Source organism: Miniopterus natalensis, chromosome 13, assembly GCF_054644295.1.
Source record: "Miniopterus natalensis isolate mMinNat1 chromosome 13, mMinNat1.hap1, whole genome shotgun sequence".
NCBI classification, from domain to species: domain Eukaryota; kingdom Metazoa; phylum Chordata; class Mammalia; order Chiroptera; family Miniopteridae; genus Miniopterus; species Miniopterus natalensis.
Genome location: NC_142093.1, coordinates 50,840,234 through 50,857,457, shown reverse-complemented (window position 1 = coordinate 50,857,457; position 17,224 = coordinate 50,840,234). Strand labels below are relative to the sequence as shown.

Below are 17,224 nucleotides of genomic sequence, written 5' to 3'. Positions count from 1 at the left end.
GGTCCAGACTTTTTGTTGGGGTTTTGTCACATGGGTATAACTGATGAAATCATTGGCCATGTGACTGAACACAGCTTCCAGACCTCCCTCTGTTCCCTAGAGGTTGGAGGTTGGGCTGAGATTCCCAACTCTCTGGTGAAGTGGTCAGTCATTCTGGTGACCAACCCCCATCCTGAAGCTATCTAGGGACCCACCATATGTCACTTCGTTTGCTTAACAAAGCTACTCCTATCATTCAGGAAACACTAAGGAACAAAAGCCAGTTAAATTCTTTATTGCAAAAAATGCCCATGAGGGCAACTGGTTTATGAGTTGTTTTTGTAATGCCAGTGTAGGTATCTGGGTTTGCTGACCTCATAAAACTAGTCAGGAGGGGCTCCCTCCTCCTCTCTCTTCCGGAAGCTTTTAGTCGCATTGGTGTTACTTAGGACATTCCTGAGATTCACTGGAGGCTCTAACCGCCTGTGTTTAGGACGCTGTTTCTGGTAGTGCAAGCGAAAGGTTAATATATTAGTTAATGCTGAGTTTGAGGTTGATTGAAATCCCGAGGTCTTTTTTCTCATTAAATTGCTGCAAAGCCAAAGCTTTCCGGCTCCTTGTCTATTTAACTATTTTTGAAATTGCACCCTACCATGTGACATTTACCCTTATAAAAATTTAATCCATTGTCCCAGTCTACTGAACCCATTTGGAACCTTGACTCATTGGATTAGCAAGTTTTCTCCCTGCTTTGTGCCAACTGCCGTTTTGTTTTGATGGAAATCTAGATTCTGATCTAACTGAGAACCGAGCCAGAGCCTGTTAATAAAGGCAGCCTCTGAGTTGACCTCAGTTCATTAAATCAGTTCTCTTGGCTAGTGTTCAACCCATGATAAGTCGGCTTACTTTTATTTTTTTCCATTTATTTCTCCATCTTGTCTTCTGAGACATTCCTTGACATATTAGTCTCGTAAGTGTCACGGAAAGACTGGAAATGAGTTTGGAATTCACTTTGAAATCAGGCCTGACTTATTGGTGGTGAGCTGAACTGGGTGAGATAGCTTCCTGCATCCCTATAGGCACCAACTGGATACCGTCTCTTAAGTTTTCCTGTGGATTTCCACCTCTCAGTGATTGGGTACTTACCAGAATCAATATCATTTTCCTGATTAAAGTAGGACAGACTCTGTCCATCTCTGCTTATCTAGAACTTTTCTTCTTCTGTATGTTTTCACAGAAATTAGAAGTGTGTTTCTGTGATAAGATCTGCAAATTCTTTTAGCACCCAAGGCCACATGTAGTTTGTCTCAGCTCGTATGATTTATTTCCAAGTGGCCAGATACATCCCCACCCCTGCCACCTACTTGGGGTTTCAAGTTCTTTGTCATCTTCATTTTACTTTCTGGTTTGTTTCTTTGGTAAAGAAGACAGATGCAAAATAGGAATCGAGGAGTTTATAACCTAGTAGTGTGCTTTTCAAAATAACCTTTATGTGATGTGATTGCACGAAGCTGCACCTGATAAATTTATGTACGACCTGTGCGTGCACACATGGGTCCTTGTATAATTGGTGAAATCTGAATGAGCTCTTTGGCTAGTACCGGTGTCAGTTTCCTGGTTTTGGCCCAGACTCTAGTTAAGTGAATTGTTCACATTGGGAACATAGGGTGAAGGAAACAGGATCTTCCCTGTATATATTTTTACATCTTTCTGTGAACCTATAATTAATTCAAAATAAGATTTTAAAAGCTTTAGTTTGCATAATTATTAAATGATTTTACATTAAAATGTGGAAAGTTCAGAGAAGTATGTTTATAGCTTATTACACATTTACAATTACAGTGAAGACACCGATGTGTTTCCTTCCTAATTTTTTCTATAAGGGTGTGTGTGTATAAGTGATTTTCCTTCAAGTGAGGATGATAATACTTGCGCAGATTAATTCCAGCCCTTTTACTACACAAATATGTGAACACATATTCACTGTAAAACATTCAAACCGTAAACATAACAAAGCACAGTGTGAAAATCTCCCTTTTTTCTCTATACTTTCACTGTCCTATGCAGTGGAATCCACTGTCAGCCTTTGGTTTACCTGCTCTCTGGCCCTTCCCAGTTCTTAAAATATCCTCATATATGTGCATATACACGAATGTACATGCACACATTGATGGCCAAGCCATGTAGCTCTTTCTGAATGTCAGTACTCAAGGGCCTGTCTCGTTGTTTGTGACAGTTACCCAGTGAGTGGATGTCTTGCAGGATTCCAGGGCAGGAGGGATAGGGAAACTGAGGCAGGAAAGTTAAAACAAAGCCAAACAGTGTGGGCAGTTTGCAACTGGCCTGCCAATAACAAGCCATTATCTTCCCCAGTCAAGGACACTGGGAACAAATGACTAAAAACCCCCCTAAAGAGAGGGAGGGAGGGAGGGGAAAGGAAAACAAGGGCAGCTTTACTCCCTAAGCCGAGAAGCCAGCAGTCTGGGGGCTTGGCAAGATACAAGTGCCAGGTGCTTTTCACGAATTCTAGGAAGGCCACAACAAAGTAAAAAGGGACCTTGAGAATTAATCTGTACTAAAATATTCAGAAGAGGCATTTTGAGACCTATAAGCAGGCGGGTATATAACACCTCAAACCCCCACCCGACTCCCTCTGCAGATTAGCTGAGAGCCTGTCTGCGCTTCATCAGCTAGATGTACGGATTTGCTTGCCTTGCTGCTTTACGAAAGGTGCTTGTTTTAATTGCTTTAGTAAAATTGACTTAATCACAACACAATCAAGGCCTCTCATATAAATTCATTTATATGAGAAGACAAGAATTGAGGTGGGGACAGCCCTGTCCCACTGACTCAGGGGGCTGTCCTATAATACCTCTCTGGTGTCCGTGAGAGGTGCTTCTAAAAGATGGACTGTCATTTACTTAACCATTCCCTTGTTTTAGTATTTTTTCTGTTGCTTATGTAGACATATTTGTATCCATATGTATTTCTTCTCTGAAAACCTTGCTGGACACCCTGACCTTGTGTGTGTGTAGCCAAAGTGCCTCTTCCTAACTCTTGGACATTCCACCACGTGGGGCAGAACCACCTGTGTGTCTGCCCCTTAGTTATTAGTGTGCTTACCATATATCAATTATTTATTAGCTTAGCCTCATCACCCCACACAGTGCCTGGCATAAGAGAACTGTGTGACTTGAGTGAATGAACTAGTGAACAAACAATGAATGACACAGTCCCGTGTCATAGGTCTCTTCACTGGAACAAAGAGACACAGTGATAGTTAAGTAACTTGCCTTTGTATAACTGTTGTTGCACTTAGTCTTATCTCTTTTCTCATTTATATTGCTAACCAGTTCTTGGAAATTAATAGAACAGGGCTTTTTACATCCACTTTGCAGAGCAGAGGGAGAAAGGGCCCAGGGTGCTGTGCTGGGCCGTCAGTCAGACCCAGTCAGCCACTTGGAAAAGACTGACATAAAACAGTATCCTTACTTACACCTGCTTTTGATTTTGAGGGCCTTTGGTGTGATACCTGAGTCCGCCCAGTAGTTTAGACCATTCTGACATGGATGCCTTTAGGGGGTTACATGCTGATGTAAAGCCATGGTGTTTGCAGTGAGGCACAGTTCTGTCTTGAAATTAACCCCCAAGTAAATCTTTCTGGTCCCTAAGAGAATGTGATCTAAGGAAGCCCTTAGAGAGCCCTGATTGCAGAGGCTGCTCTGAGCAAGCACGTTTATGAACAGGGAGGTCATACACCTTGTCCCTTGGATACCCGTGTTTTCTCTAGTGATGTAAGAGCTGTCGTTAAGAGACAAGAGCAAAGTCCTTTGTCTGAAAGACATTCTGAGTCCACAAGCCAATCTCAAAGGTTCCATGATGTAGGATCCCGTTTATATAACAGCCTCCAAATGACACGGTTGTAGTTTGCCGGGGTTGGGTTGGGGAGGATATTCCTAAAAGGGGTAGCAGGAATGAGCTTCTTTTTGGTAATGGAACAGCTCTGTTTCTGTATACAGCCTGTAATAAAATTTCATAAAGCCACACAATCCTTTCTCCCCAAACAAAACGAAACGAAAACTGGTGACATCTGAATCAGGGTCTATATTTTAGTTATGGTATTACACCAAACCGATTTCCTGGTTTTGGTTGGAGTCCTCTGATTATGTAAGATCTTATCAGTAGGGGAAGTAGAGTGAAGGGTGGACAGGAACTCTGTACTATTTCTGAAATTTCTTAGGAATCGAAAATTATTTCAGAACAAAGGGGTTTTTTATTGTTTCGGTATTTTTTTTAGAGAACCACTTTGTCGAGGGCAGAACTCACCCCCCCCCCCCAAAAAAAAAGAGCAGGACTGTAAAAAGCATTTGCTGTATGGTATTTAACTGTGGGATGTATTCATTATAGGCTAGAAGTTCAGTTCCCCAGCTGTACAATAGACTAATGCCCCTTCACAGTCATGTGTCCCCAGGCAAACCACTCAACTTCTTTATATAAAGCAGGGGTAATAACAGTGTCTACCTAATGGAACATTTATGAGGATCCAGTGAAACAATGAACGAAAAGCCGTTGGTACAGAAGAAGCCTACAGGAATGATTCGAATGTGATCAATTATAAATGTTCACATGCAGCGGTTACTAACTGTCCATTGTGAGCTTCCTTCCTAACAAAAGTGGTGGACTATATGCGGATCTGTTTTTAAATACTTGTTTTATATTGTAATCAACATTTAGAAAGCAGTTAAGCTAGTTTTTGTTTTAGTTAGTTGGATAGACTTAGTAATTAACATTCATTGTAATAGCAAGAGTAATGTTACTGAGCTCAAGGGGTTTGCCCAAGCTTGGGATACTACTCTATTCAAGAGCCAGGCATGGTTCTTTGCAAGGTAGTTTTATTTACCTGAAGGAAGTAAAGACAAGAAATTCATATCCAGAGCTCCTTTCCCCAAAGGGAGGCTGAGCCATTGCTTAGATACACTTTTTGGTTGATTTCTTCTGTACAGTTGGCTACATTTATCAGGCTGGGATCCCCCCTACTCCCCGAAGCTCATCCTGTTTATAGCTGGTCTGCAAAATACTATGCTGCATTGTAACATTTAGCGAGAATAACATTTAGTCATAACAATTAGAACTGCCCAGACCTTGAGACCCTTGTCCTAACAGTGACATAGCTAGAATTTAAATCAGTTCATTCTTCTCACAGTGCTTTCGGTAAAGATTTACTTTGAACCTTATAGCAAGGCGTGATATAATTAGTCATTTTTAATACTATTTTACAGGTCAGAAAAAAATTGGAATGAGTTAGGGACCTACAGCTTAATTAAGTTCTAGTCTTTATGTGGCGGCTGGCACGATCCTGATGAAACACGTTAGATCATGTCAGTCTTCTGCTCAAAGCTCCAGGTTTCCCATCCCACTTACGAGACAAAGCAAAGGCCTGTGCCACCTGTTTTGCTGCGTAGACCCTTCCCTCACCTCCAGTAAAAACTTGGCCCATTCCCTCACCCTATTTCCTCAGAGGACATTTCTCAAGGAGCCAGTCTGATCCATGTATTTAAAATCACCACCCACTTCTCCATTCACCTCTGGCCCTCTGGCCCTCATCTATTTTTTCATAGTACTAATCACCTTCCAAGAGTGCACGCAGCTCACTTACTTATAAGATTATTACTTCTCGCCCTTTCCCTCCACAAGAAGGTGAGATCCGCAAGGACAGGGATATTTGTCTCATTTGTGGACGTATCTCCAGTGCCTGGGAAAATGTCGCACACAGTAAGTACTGAGCTAGTGAATGAATTCAGGGCAGACAGCGCATCCAGAGTTAGTGAGCATAAGCTCCTTCATTTATGCACCATATTGTATTTCTTGCCTCTTTTGGTAGAAAAATAGACATCAAGGGGAAAATACAAAGAGAGGATTGCTTACTCCAGAGCTCAAAGAACTGACCTAACTGTGCTCTTAGAAGGTGCTTTCTCAGCAGCTCTGTCCTACCCTCAAGGGAACACTCTGTTACTGAATGTTCCTTAAAATATCTTTCAGACTTTGTGTCAAAGGCTGTGTTTTTTTAAACCAGCCGAGAACCAAGCAAGAGAGGGGGCATGAGGCACCTTGGGGTTGGGTGAGATGTTGCAGTGGAGTAAAGGGGGGGGGCACAGGCAGAGGACATGGCTCAGGGACACTCGGGCACTCAGGGGAGAGTGGGTGGTAGGCGGAGACTGAGGGCTGGATCATTTTTTCCCTGGAAAGCCACCAGTGTTTGGGTATAAAACTGGCAGGTCTATTCCAGTCTGGTTGTTATTGTTCCTCTAGAGGGAGGACAGGGCTCTCTCTCTCCTGTGCACACCGTTGCTATGTCCAACCCAGGCTGAGAAATGAGTCTCTAGTTGGGCATCTTATGCCAAAAGATGTGTAACTGAATACAGACAGTAAGCAAAGAAGACTGTATTTGGCCTCAAGTGCCCGCCTAGTTCTGCAGAAAGTTCACTGGTTGGGACCAGCTTCTGCTCTCCCTGCTGGCATCTCTCGGGCGTCTGTTGAGAATTGCTGTCATCGGTGGTTTGGTTCCTTCTGGGCGGTTCTGAAAGGGGGTGGTGCCTGGTGCCAGGAGTTCGCTGCATGCAGATGGTTTTCCTGACTTTGTGTTCGCCCTGTAAAAAAACACAAAGAGGGAAATGGACTTCCTGCTTAACCTGAAGTCATGCCCCGCGATAAGCAGTTTCACTTCCCGCATCCCCACAGCCTGCGGGCCTGACGGACGGTGGGTAACGTCTCGGTGAAGCCCACCCACCCTCCTGACTTACAGAAGGGTCAGCTCTTCCCCCAGGGCCAGAAGGTGATTTGTATTTTGTACTCAAGTGCTTCCCAAGAGTTTTGGCAACATTTCATTGAACTCAAATGACTGTTTTGGCTTGCAAATGTCCGTTCAAGTAGAGGAAAAAAGAAAGATTGCCGCCCCATGTCTTCTGATTGAGCCGAAGCTGAGTTTTCTAAATATAAGTCAGGTTTTACAAATTCATGGAGCCTGGTGATATGGGCATCTTGTTTGAGAGCTTACGACTTAGAAGGTTAAAGTGATACTTCAGCATGAAAGTCAGTGTCACAGGCTGACTGTGACATAGTGATTGGCAGCCCGGGCCCCAGGTGGTGGCTTTAGAGGGGTCAGAGTCTTCATCCTCATGCCGGATAGGATGGGTGTCTTCTTTCCTAAAATCAAAGCCGGACAAAGTGCCCAAAATCCAGGTGCTGTGCCAGCCCTTCTACCTCTTGCTTCCCTATAGTTGCTCCCTTTACAAATGAAAAAATGCCCCTCAGACTTATCTCTAGTTGCTGTGGGGGCCTCAGTTCTCAAATGCTTCGGTCTCAAGATCCCTGTAAAATTAAACTCTCAAAAATGGTTGAGAACCCAAGAGTTTTGGTTATGTGAGTCTTATCTGTTGATAAGTACTGAATTAGAAGTTAAAACTGAAAACTTCTGTTAACACAAGAACACACAAGCACATATTCCATTAGCTAATAGAGCCAGTAACATCACACAACAGTTAAATCAACGTCATACATTCCTGTATATGTTGCATAGGACCCTTTAAGGGAGTTTTATTTTAGAATGTCGGGCTATTATTCAGGGTACCTGAAATTACATCCTTTGTGGCCGTTTAAATTAGGAACAGTCTAAGATGCAAATCTCAAAACGTGTGAGAGGCTACATAGAGTTTTTCAGGATTCTTTGGGAGAAAATCAAGCAGAAGATACAAAGACCCCAGAGATGGGGTCTCCACAGGGGCCCTTTTATAGATGTGGCTGATGGATTTGAAATAAATGCTTCTCCCCAGTGCAATAAATATTTTCTAAACCACCACGCAAACTACTGGCGGTTTCATCCCTCCCTTGAGAGGACTTGACCAGCTGGGAAGAGTCTGGCTCCTACCTGGACCTGTCGTTTCTTGGCACCTAGAATTGTCAGGAGAATTTATTTAGCTCAGCAGCCTGTCCATTTAGGATTTTCCTCCAGTCTGGTGGAATTACTCCTCATCTTGGAAAGTTAAAACACCTGAAATGTCTGTTTGATTCTGACATGACATTATTATAGAGAGGAAATGGTAACCACAGGATGGTAGGTCAGAGGCCCATGGGGCTGTTTTTCTTTGAGGGGCTGTGTCTGATCAGCAGAACTCAGATGCTGGGACAAACTCCCATCTGGATGGAGAACAGCAAAAACCCACTAGTGCCTGGCCGGTGTGGCTCAGCAGTTGAGCTTTGACTTATGATCCAGGAGACCTCGGTTTGATCCCCAGTCAGGGCACGTGCCCCGGTTGTGGGCTTGATCCCCAGTGGGGGGTGGGGGTGCAGGAGGCAGCCAATCAATGAAGACTCATCATTGACGTTTCTATCTTTGTCTCCCTCTCCCTTCCTCTCTCTGAAATCAGTAAAAATATATTTAAAAAACAAACAAACAGAAAAACCCCAGCAACAGTGATTTCTTTGCACATGGAGCAGCTCAGGGGAAACACCAACACAGAAGGGATCAGATTTCTGTTTCTTCCTAGATCTGCTCCCAGACAGGGTCCTCCAGCCACTTGGCCGAGCCTTTCTTTCTTTATGCCTGGCAGCATGTTCCTTTTTAGTTTTATAAATATTTAACTTCTTTGTTCATGACAAGCTTTGAATGTTATAATTATCAAATGGAACGTTCCCTACACAAGTAGACTCACAGAAAAAAACAAAAATAAGCTTTTCAGGCAAGAAGCAAATGGCTGTGTATTTTCAAAGAATTCTGTTTATCCGACCGTCTTCCTCCGGTTCATGGTGTGGACTCTGTGCCAGAGACAGACATGGCAAAGTTTCCAGATTGAACTAGTAGAGGGCATATGTGCCTGTGCTTTTCTTAAAAAAATAACCTTTCTCATTTTTAGAGTAGTTTTAGATTTGTAAAAAAATTGTGGAAGTGGTACAGAGATTCCCACCTCCCACTCTCCCCTACTACTGACTCTTACCCTAGTGGCACATTTGTTACAATTAATGAAAGATACTGATAGAGTTTACTAACTAAAGCCCACTATTGACTGACATTTCCTTTGTTTCTACTTAACCTCTTTTGCTGTTCCAGGATTTCATCCAGGATTTAGTTGCCATGTCTCCCTAAGCTCCTCTTGGCTGTGGCAGTTTCTCCAGCTGTTTTTGTTTTTAGCAACTTTGACCGGTGTTTTTAAAGTTTATTTTTTAGTGAATTTGTTGGGGTGACATTGTTTAATAGAACCGTATAGGTTTCATGTGTACAGTTGTATAGCACATCATCAGTATATTGTATTATATGCTCACTAACCCAAATCAAGCCTCCTTCTGTCACCATTTACCCCCCCTTTACGCTCTGTACCTCCCTTCACCCCCCCTTCGCTTTGGTAATCACCGTACTGAGGTCTGTGTCTATGAGGTTTTTATTGGTTTTGTTTTGTTTAATCCCTTTACCTTTTTCACCTAAACCCCCAACCGCCCTCCCCTCCAACTGCTGTCAGAATGACCTTGACAGTTTTGAGGAGTACAGGGCAGATTTTTTGGAGAAAGTCCCGCAGTTGGACCTGTCTGAAGTTTTTTCTCATGAGTGGACGTATGTTATCTGTTTGGAGAGAAGACTCCAGAGGGGAAGTGCCATTTGCATCACATCATATTGAGGACACATTCTGTCGGGGTGACTGATTGTTAGTGCTGACCTTGATCACCTGAGTGAGCCAGTGTTTGTCAGTTTCTCCACGCTAAAGGTTTTCTTTTATTTTTCTTTCCACACTGTCCTCTTTGGAAGGAAGTCGCTGTGCGCAACCCACGCTTAAGTAGGGTGAGTTACGCTCCCTCCTGAGGGCAGAGCACCCGCGTCAATTATTGGGGAGGGTTGTCTAGTCTCCCTGTTTTATTTAATTGCTTATTTATATCAGTATAGACTCGTGGACATGTGTTTTATACTTTGGGTTACAATCTAGTGGCACTTCATTTATTTTCTTGCTCAAATTATTCCAGTTGTGGCCATTGGGAATGCTTTCAGTTGCTCCAGTGCCTCTGCAGTACCCCTCCCCCGTGTGTGTGTGTGTGTGTGTGTGTGTGTGTGATGCTGTGTTTGTGTTATATTTTACCCCCAGGCTCATCTGACATGTTTCTTGCCCCCATCTGAGAATCAGCCATTTCTCCAAGGAGCCCCCAGTCTCCTTTATTGGAAAATGTGATTAGACCTGGGTTACCTCTCTTCCTTTCTACTTGATATGAATCAGAGCTCTACACACCTCAGAAATGACAAAACTTTTTTATTTAACATTATTACCTTTGAGTAGTAATAATGTCTGGCGTTGGTATAATAATTCCTTATGAGTTGACTGATTTTTACTATTAAATAAGGACTCGTTACAGCAGATCATTTGAAAATTTTTAAGCTGTGGTTTTTATCCTGTTTCTGGAATTGTGAAGTGTCCACGGTGTCCTGGGCGGCTAAGCAGCAGGGGACTATCTGGGGGGCCTCAGAAGCCACTCTACTTGATATTGGGGCCAGCGAGTCCCACACCTTGTAGCAATTGAAAGTCTTAATACTGCCTTGTTACCATCAGGGCAAAAGAAAGGGTTTGAATGCAGAACGGCTGCCTTTCAGCCCCTCCTTGCTCTTTGTACCTAGGGTTTAATCTCAGGATCCCAGGTGTGGGTGGGTTTGTTTGTTTGTTTGTTTTTCAAAACATCAGAGCAGTTTAAAAATTAACTTTGCATTTACGGCTTGAAGCAGTGAACCAAGGAATGAAAGCCTGGCACCATGTCACCCGCAGGGCTCTGCTGAGCGGCGAGTGGCCTGTTTCTCTGCAGCTGGTCTCACGGTCTCCTTCCCCTTCAGGTCTGACCGAGACAGCGTTCTTCAGCTGTGAAGCCCGCAATGACAAGGGCCTGGCCGTGTCCCAGGGCATACAGGTCAACATCAAAGGTGAGAGACAGGGCCAGTCCCTTGAGTCTGTCTGGGAGCTGGGGCAGGCGGGAACCAGCTGGAGCCCGGGCTTCCCCACTGACTGCCTTTGTGATCTTGGACAAGTCATGCGACCTGCCTGGCTTGTGTGTTCCCCTCTGTAAAATGGGAATAGTTACACAACCTACTGTTCTTGAGGCTCAAATGCGCTCACACCAGCAAAAGCACTCACCACAGTGCCTGGCATATACGTTTGGTAAACAGCCGGTTTAGCTCTGCAAAATCTGAAGAGAAAACAGGCTGCAATGTTTACCTCTGACCATCTGAGCCCCTGGGGTGGGGGCAGCCGGGGCGAAGCGAGTTCACCAGCCGCTGCTCCGAGGAGGGGGAAGGGGCAGGCCAGGGTCACTCTCCTCGGGCCCAGCTCTCCTGCCCTTCTTTCTTCTCTCCCCCCTCCTCGTCCCTTTGCTTCCTCTAAGCTGGGACATAGGTAATGGAAGGTCCCAGCTAGTGGAGACACCCCAATCCAATCAATCGCTTCTGCCTCCTTTTTTTGTGAGACCAAAGGCATTTTAACCTGGGGCTTGAAAAGAAACGAAAACCTAAAATGTGTAAAACCTAATAACAAAAACGCCAATACTGTCTTTTTATCTCCCTTCACATCCTCTGGTACCCTCTCGGGGAAGCTCAGGCAGGTTTTAGGTTTCAGCGTGTTCTTACCGAGGGGCCTTTTCTAAAAGTTCCCCAGAAGGAAAAGAGGCCCAGCACATGTCCACCCTGGAGGACTATCTGACTTCCTTCCTTCCTGCCAAAGGCTGCCTTGGGAATTTAAAAAACTCACAAGTGGGCATCAATTTATAAAGACATTTTCATCGAGTATAAACATCTTAAAATTTAAAAATCCATAAAAGGTGAAGTACTTCTTTAATTTTCACTTCACACAGCTAAGATTTTTTTTTTTTTTACAAAATAAATCCTGTTTCCGAAATGTATGCTCTTGGCTTTTATTTATTTAAAAATTTATGTCAGGGCAACCAAGACTCCCTTCTTCTAGTCTGTTATTAACTGTAGAGTCTGTAGCCTAATTCTGATGTGGAAAGGCCAGCATTTAAGGCAGTTCTACACCTATATTTAGGGGAATGAATCACAGAATGTTTTTCTTTCCCCCACTCACCAAGCTGCACGTCGGTTGGTAAAACTGAATCTCCCCGATGTGGCCCCCAGTGTGTGCTTAACGGGGTCCAGCCCTCCTGCCCATCCTGTCCTCGCCTTCCCCACCTCCACGCCGCCCCCAGACCTCTCGCGTGTCACCTCATGTAATCCTACCACAGCCCCGTGGAGCAGCGCTGTTACTGTCCCCCTTCATAGGAGAGGGAGCTGAGTTTAGAGAGGGTTCAGCTGTGCCCTGGGCCACACAGCCGGCCAAGTGGCGATCAGATGCCCAGTCCCTGCTGGTGCTCACACTGGTCTGCTTGCTGCCCCCCAACCAGCCTCCCGTGTCCTGTTGAGCGACACGAGCTCAGGGGTCAGGGAGACCCGAGTTCAAGTTTCCGTCCACTACCCTGTGACCTTTGGCAGGTTTTAACTTCTCCGATGCTCAGTTTCCTCATCTGTAATGGGGATGGTAAGATGACCCCCTCTAATAGGCTTCTAATAATAAATGTGGTGGAGGCCATAATGTGGGGCACATAGGAAGCACACCACATCAGTCTCCATGTTTTATTATTAAGTGTGGTTATTACTGTTAAGAGTTAAATAGCACAAGAAAATAAGACCCCCAAACTTGAGATTCTTCTTAGATTCTCATTGAAACGCCTGTCCACAGCTCATCTGTCACTGAGGACGTAGCACACTCAATAGGCTCTTTTGCTTGAACTGCCTCTCACCGGCTTCCTTGGCCTGGAAATCTCCACCCCCTACACACTCTTGCGCGCACACACACACACACACACACACACACACACACACCCATGCTCTGTGGCGCCCCTCTCTTCTCCACACTGGGCACTCTTATCCTCTGCTCACATGGGTCTCCCCAACTCCGGCAAGAGCTCCTGTAGCCCGGGTCTGTGTCTCTTCCTCATTTAGTCCCAGCACGGTGTCTGCACACAGTAGGACCGTGGACACGAGCTCAGTAAAGGAGCTGGGCTTCTCTACATCCTTTTGCAGCTAAAAGCGCTCCCTTCATCAGTGGGCAGGGAAGCCTGCCTGTGTCCCCTTTCTGTGCCCAAGCAGAGCCACCCTGTCACTTGAAGGCCTGTCTGTAGGCTAACACAGCCAGCCTCTTTCAAACTTGTGTTTGATTTTTCGAATCTTAAGAAATGGAAACAGGCTTGGTGTTAATGTGTCTGTCGGGCCGCTTGGCCTCCTGTGGTTTATAATTGCACTGTGTGTGTGTCTTTGTTTTCTGTAGCCCTTCCCTCCCCACCAGCGGAAGTCCGCATCCAGAACAGGAGCGCACACAGCCTCAAGATCTCCTGGGTCCCCGGCTTCGATGGGTACTCCCCGTTCAGCAGCTGCAGCATTCAGGTAAACAAACCTCCAGGGTTCAGAGGGAAGCCACTTGGTGCCCTGTGGTCTCCTGCTTGGAAGAATGAAAACATGCATTATCTTCAAAATAGCCTGCACCCTCACCCGCCACCCCCAGCCTCGCTTAGGTCTTGCCCAGCCTTATTTGTAAACCACCCAAGTGCTGGTAAGTGTCAGGTCCCTGTTGTGTCTACAAAGTCCTCACCAGGGATATTTTTTTAACAGCTTTTTCTGGAGATATTCACATACCATAATACTCACCCATCTGAGGTGTGCAATTCAGTGGCTTTTAGTGTACCCACAGAGTTCGGCAGCCATCACCGCTGCCTAATTGTGTCTGTGTTCATAAGAGACACTGGGACCACCCTAGCCAGTTTGCTTCAGTGGTTAGAGCGTTGGCCCGCAGACTGAAGGGTCCTGGGTTCGATTCTGGCCAAGGGCATGAACCTCCGTTGCAGGCTCCATCCCCGGCCCCAGTCAGGGCTCGTGCGGGAGGCAACCAGCTGATGTGTTTCTCTCACATCGATTATTTCTGTCTCCTTCCCTCTCTTTCTCTCCCTTCCACTCTCTCTGAAAAGCAATGGAAACGATACCCTCTGGTCAGGATTTTAAAAAAAGGAAGAAAAAAGATTCTGGAGCTTTAGTTTCTTATGTTGGCTTCTGGTTTCAGAATCAGGGTGATACTGGCCTCGTTGAATGAGTTGGGAGGTGTTCTGCTTTTTCTGTTTCTTGGAAGAATTTTGGAAAGACTTCTGTTCATTCTTTAAATATTTAGTGGAAATCACCAGAGAAGCCATTCGATCCTGAGTTTTCTTGGGGGAGGGGGGTTGTTGGTTACTTAATCTTTTTTTTCTATTTCTTCTTGAGTCACTTTTGGTAGCTTGTATGCTTCCAGGAATTTGTCCATTTCCTCTGGGTTATCTAATTTGTTGGTATACAATTATTCATAATATTCTATTACAATCTTTTTTTATTGTTGAGGCCAGTAGTAATGGCCCCTCTTTCATTCCAGATTTTAGTAATTTGAGTCTTCCCTCTTTTTTTCTTGGTCATTCTAGCTGATGATTTGTCAATTTTATTGTCTTTGTGAAGAACCAACTTTTGCCTTTGAGTTTTCCTGCTCTCTACTTCACTCATTTCTCCCTAATCTTGACTTCCTTTCTTCTGTTCGCTTTGGCTTAGTTTGCTCTTTGTTGTGGTACTGGTTTCATAAAGTGGAAGGTTAGGTGATTGATTTTAAATTTCTTCTTTTTTTATTATGGGCATATATACTATTCATTTCCCTCTAAGCCCTGCCTTAGCTGCATCCCCTAAGTTTTGGTATATTTCTGGTGTTTTTCCCAGTTCATACCAAATTTTTTGTCGTTTTCCTTGTGATTCCTTCCTTTCCTATTGGTTATTTAGGAATGTGTTGTTTAACTTTCACAGGGTTGTGAATATCTCAAGCATTCTTTCTCTGTTGATTTCTGATGTTCTTCCCTTGTGTTTGAAGGATACACTAGTGTGATTTTCATACTTTTAAATTTATCAAGGCTTGTTTATGGCCAAGTATCACTTCTGCCCTGGAGCACACTCTATGTGCACTTGAGGGGAGGTGTATTCAGCTGGGGCTGAGTGGAGTGTTCTGCATCTGTCAGGTTGAGTTAGTTTATAATTTTGTTCAGTTCTCCTGTTTCCTTGTTTTTTTGCCTAGTGGTTCTATCGATTATGGAAAGTGGGAATTGAGGTCTCAACTGTTATTTTTGAAATGTCTAGTTCTCCCTTCAGTTATATCAGTTCTGCTTTGTGTATTTCAGGGCTCTGTTGTTGGGAACTACCACAGTCTGTTTCCCATTGTAGGGCCATGACTGTTCCTATATAGGGACATAGCTGAAGCGTGGATAGCCCTTTTAAAAACTGTTGTCCAGTTCCTGAGCTACTTGTTAAGTCCAAGAGAACATGAGACTCCTTCTACACAAGGATGGTTGCCTTCAGGGGGACTTTGAGGAAGAGCTGCCCTACCTGAGAGAGGGGGGTCTCAGGGTAGACAGGAAGTAGAGTGGGGTGGTTGGAAGGTAGGGAAACACCAGGTCGCCCTGAAGGTGAAAGGTGATGACACACAATCTTCACCTGCTCACTTCTCTCTCTCTCTGGCTTGGCTTTAGGTGGCCATGGCCTGAGTGAACAATCACCCTTTGAGCACCAAATTGCAGTCTGCCTCAGATCCTGTGGCACCGACATGGTTATTCTGTCTCTGCCCCACCAGCTAGCTCTGTCTCCCTTCACCCATTTTCCTTTCCATCTCTGATACGGTGACCAGATATAGCAGAAAAAGAAGAAAATTATCTTACAAGTTAAATTACACAAGTAATTTTGCAATGTACCTATACATGTAATTTTGGTAGTTGATCTGAATTTCAAATATGACTAGGTTTTTTATTTTCTCCTGCAGTCCTAACAGGATTAGTCAGGAATGATTTGACAAGTAACAATTTATATTCTGCAGACAAGCAGTATATTTCCATTTCTAAAGGGACCAAGTCTAGTTTTGTAGCAGGTTCCCAGTCCATTGCAGTTTTAAACTCTGAGTCGGTAACATATGAATGTTCTGGCCAAGACTGAGATCCACACTGCAGCCGGACACACCCATTCATTTCCTGTGGATGTGAATTCCTTTCTGCACCCATTTTTGGGTTGCATACTCCATGTCTATTTTTAACTCCCATGTACTTCTTGCTGTCTCATTCCCTCTTTTCCCCCAGGACCCACTGAGAAGGACTATTATGGAAACCCTGGCTTCTTCCAGGAACATGCTCTCAAAGAGCGTCTTGTGCCTGGAAGTGCTCCACATGTTGCTACCAAAATGGATGGAGAGCCACAGGTTTCCTCCACCTTAGTTTCCATGATTGGTCACCAGGAAGGAGGTGTATTCTCTAATGTGAAGAAATAAAGTGATTTCTGCCAACACCCCCCCCCCCCCCCCCCCAGATGAGCATGAAGCTCATTGTTTTTTTTCTGGTGGCTCCTCAGGCCAACTGGTGCTTCTTGCCACCCAGTGGAGTCCCCAATTCTTAGTCAGAGGTGAGGCTCAGCCCTACTAGCTCAGTGTCACTTAGCAGATTTGGAATTCCAAAATGTTATTTGTGGCCCCTTGGCCTACATTTCAACACCTATATCCTGAAATAACAGCATTGTGTATCCACACCCCGTGATTGCTAGCCCATTATTATGAGGAATAAATATGGGGTTTAAGATTTTTTTCCCCAAAAATTGCTTTTGGTTACTTCTTTTTTTTATTCAATACCATTTTGTCTTTTCTGATTTTATAAATACTCCATATTATAGAAATTGTCAAAAACGTGGAGTGAAAAAAGACCCACTCTCCCACATACTCATGCATGGGCAGGAGATGTGCTGAAGGGAAAAGGCAGACGTTTCTGCTGGGAATCTGCTCTCGGGCCTGTGCCTACGGAGGACACCAGGAGAGGGATGTGGAGAGACTGGTGGGGTTTATGGAAGGAAGGGACTCAGAGAAAGCTATACATTTTAAAGAGCTCTGGAGAGAACTTTGTTGGCTGAGGTGCAGATGACCCTTTCTTTCCTATGCCTTCCCACCAAAAAATGTCATAAAATCCACATTATCTGTGTATGCTTTTGGATTGAATTTATATTGGGGTGGAGTTGGGGGAAGAGTAATGGACAGTGTGCCCTGGCTGGTGTGGCTCAGTTGGTCAGACATCGTCTCGTGCACTGAAAGGTCGCTGGTTTGATTCCCTGTCCGGGCACACGCCCGGGTTGTGGGCTGGATCCCCC

The 17,224-nt window shown here is 44.6% G+C and overlaps 1 protein-coding gene across 1 annotated transcript in view; it reads left to right on the top strand.

Moving 5' to 3' along the window:
* Positions 1-17,224, top strand: part of MERTK (MER proto-oncogene, tyrosine kinase) — a 92,028-nt gene that overhangs the window by 34,493 nt on the left and 40,311 nt on the right. Inside the window, exons 5-6 of the mRNA XM_087823691.1 lie at positions 10,838-10,924; positions 13,317-13,432. Of these exons, the coding sequence (XP_087679817.1) occupies positions 10,838-10,924; positions 13,317-13,432 (203 nt within the window). The remainder of the gene's footprint in view (positions 1-10,837; positions 10,925-13,316; positions 13,433-17,224) is intronic.